Consider the following 2,500-nt stretch of genomic DNA (forward strand, 5'->3'; position numbering starts at 1 on the left):
TTCCTAACTGACATTATGATTGATTAGCTCATAAACACCGGCCGATTTAGCGAACGATTTTCTTCTATATTTAGACGTCTGGGACATTTAAAAGCCGTTGATGAGTTATTAAAAAAAAAGAATGACCGTAATTAGGTAATTAAAGAGGTCAAGGTGAAGTTAGGATTATATTTTTATATTTTTAATTACTTTATAGTTTATTGGTATTTAAGAGTTTTTGTGGTAATGGTATGCTTTTGATTATGTAATTAGAAAGGTGAATGAGACTTTTTTTCTTGAGTGGATTAAAACAATATTTATCACGACACGATTTTTTTTCTTGGCGTGATAATAATTTTTAGCTGTTTAAATACGTTTTTTTCGGAAGGTTTTTAAGAAGGCAGGGGCTGATAAACATGGTTCTAAAAGGTTTTTATTATGGGTTTCTTTTTCTCTCTCTCGTTTCTTCCCCTTTTCTCTCTCTCTCCCCTCTCTCTCTCTCCTCCTCTCTCTCTCTCTCTCTCTCTTTTCTTCTCTCTCCTCTCTCTTCCTTTTTTCTTCTTCTTCCCCCTGTTTTTTTTTTTTTCTTTTTTTTCCTTTTCCCCTTTTCTCTCTTTCTCTCCTCTCCTCTCTTTTTTTCTCTCTCTCTCTCTCTCTCTCTCCCTCCCCTCTCTCTTTTTCCCCTCTCTCCCTTTTCTTTTTCCCCCTTTTCTTTTCTCCTTCTCTCTCTCTCTTCGCCTTTTCTCTCTTTCCCCTCTCCTTTTCTTCTTTTTTTCTCTCCCTTTTCCTTTTCCCCTTATCTTTCAATCCCTTTTTCCCCTTTTCCCCCACCCTTTAACTCTCTTTTCCCTCCTTTTTTCCCCCCTTTCCTTTCTTCTCTCCCCTTCTCCCAAACCTTCCCTTCCCCCCTTTCCCTTTCCTCTTCCTCCCTTTCTCTTCCCTTTTCTCCCTTTCCTTTTCCCCCTCCTCCCTTCACCCTTTTTTCCCCCCCCTTTTCCCCCTACCAACTCTCTTTAAAAAAATCCCCCCCTCCTCCCACATCTCCCTCTCTTTCCTTCCCTCCCTCCCTTTCCCTTCCTCCCCCTTCTCTTCCCCACTCTCTCTCTCTCCCTCTCCCCCCTCTCTCCTTTCCTCCTCTCTCCTCTTTCCCATCTCTCTCTCTCCCTACCCCCCCTCTTCTTTTTTCCCCCCCCCCCCTCTCTCTCTCCCCTCCCCCCCCCTCCCCCCCTCCCTCCCCTCTCTCCCCCTTCCCACTTCCCCTTTTTTCTTTCCCCTCCATTTTTCACAAATTTCATGCTGCGGCGAATGTTTGGTTCTATGACCGGGAAATCAAACAGGGCGAGACCAGAGCAATTGGCTGTGAGGTGGACGCAGCTGCAGTTGCTACCGTAGGAACAAGTCAAACCCGGGGGGGGGGGGTTTTGGTTTGGGGGGAAAAAAGGGGGGGGGAAAGGGGGGGGGGAAAGAGGGGAGGGGGAAAGGGGGGAGGGGGGGGGAGGGGGGGGAAGAGGGAGGGGGGGGGGGGAAAAAAGGGGGGAGGAAGGGGGAAGGGGGGGAGAGGGAGGCGGGGGGGGGGGGGGGGGGGGGGGGGGGGGGGGGGGGGAAAAAAAAAAAAAAAAAAAAAAAAAAAAAAAAAGGGGGAAAAAGGGGAGGGAGGGAAAAGGGGACGGGAAAAAAAAAAGGGAAAAAAAGAGAAAAAAAGGAAAAAGGTTAAGGTGGGGAAAAATTTGTGATGGTGTTGGGGTTTGGAATTTGGGTGTGGTTGTGTTGTTTGGTGCGTGCGTGCGTTTTTGTGCGCCGCACGCACGAATGTGATTTTGCACACACACACACACACACCACAACACACACACAACACACACACATATATATTAAAATATATTATATATATATATATTTTATATATATATATATATATATATATATGTGTGGGGTGTGTTTTTGTGTGTGTGTGTGTATGTGTGTATATATATATATATATATATATATATATATATATATATATATATATATATATATTAACAGATTTCCTATTAAAAATGTATCATGCAAATATTTTGTACTAAAATGTCACAAATACAGTGAAATTGATGATAATATTAATGAGCATGATTATAATTAGGCGCTAGAACTAACTATTACTACAATTACAACAAATAATGATGGTTAAGTAAAGAAAACAGACAAAACAAAAATGCTAACAATAAATCCGAGTAACATTACAATGATAACAACAATATTAGCAAAACTGTAACCGTACCTCCCGTAACTACTGCACAATTAACCTAAGATAATTATATCGACAAAAGTCAGTCTACCAGAAACAACAACAGTAATAATAACAATAATTAGAAAAGCACTTTCAAATTTCAAATTCGATCCGACTTCACCACAAATTTCTATTAGGAAAAATAATGTTTCATAGGAGAACCATTTTCCATTATGGTGGTGATGGTGATGAATCTCTCGATGTCACTCCTGGTCCGTTTATGGATTCAGTTAATTAAATTCTAATCAATTA

The 2,500-nt window shown here is 41.4% G+C and overlaps 1 protein-coding gene across 1 annotated transcript in view; it reads right to left on the reverse strand.

Moving 5' to 3' along the window:
- Positions 1-1,272: 1,272 nt before the first annotated feature.
- Positions 1,273-2,500, reverse strand: part of LOC119579867 (G-protein coupled receptor GRL101-like) — a 57,323-nt gene continuing 56,095 nt past the window's right edge. Inside the window, exon 12 of the mRNA XM_037927717.1 lies at positions 1,273-1,385. Within this exon, the coding sequence (XP_037783645.1) occupies positions 1,363-1,385 (23 nt within the window). The 3' untranslated portion in view covers positions 1,273-1,362. The remainder of the gene's footprint in view (positions 1,386-2,500) is intronic.

Source organism: Penaeus monodon, chromosome 13 (genome assembly GCF_015228065.2).
Source record: "Penaeus monodon isolate SGIC_2016 chromosome 13, NSTDA_Pmon_1, whole genome shotgun sequence".
Lineage (NCBI taxonomy): Eukaryota > Metazoa > Arthropoda > Malacostraca > Decapoda > Penaeidae > Penaeus > Penaeus monodon.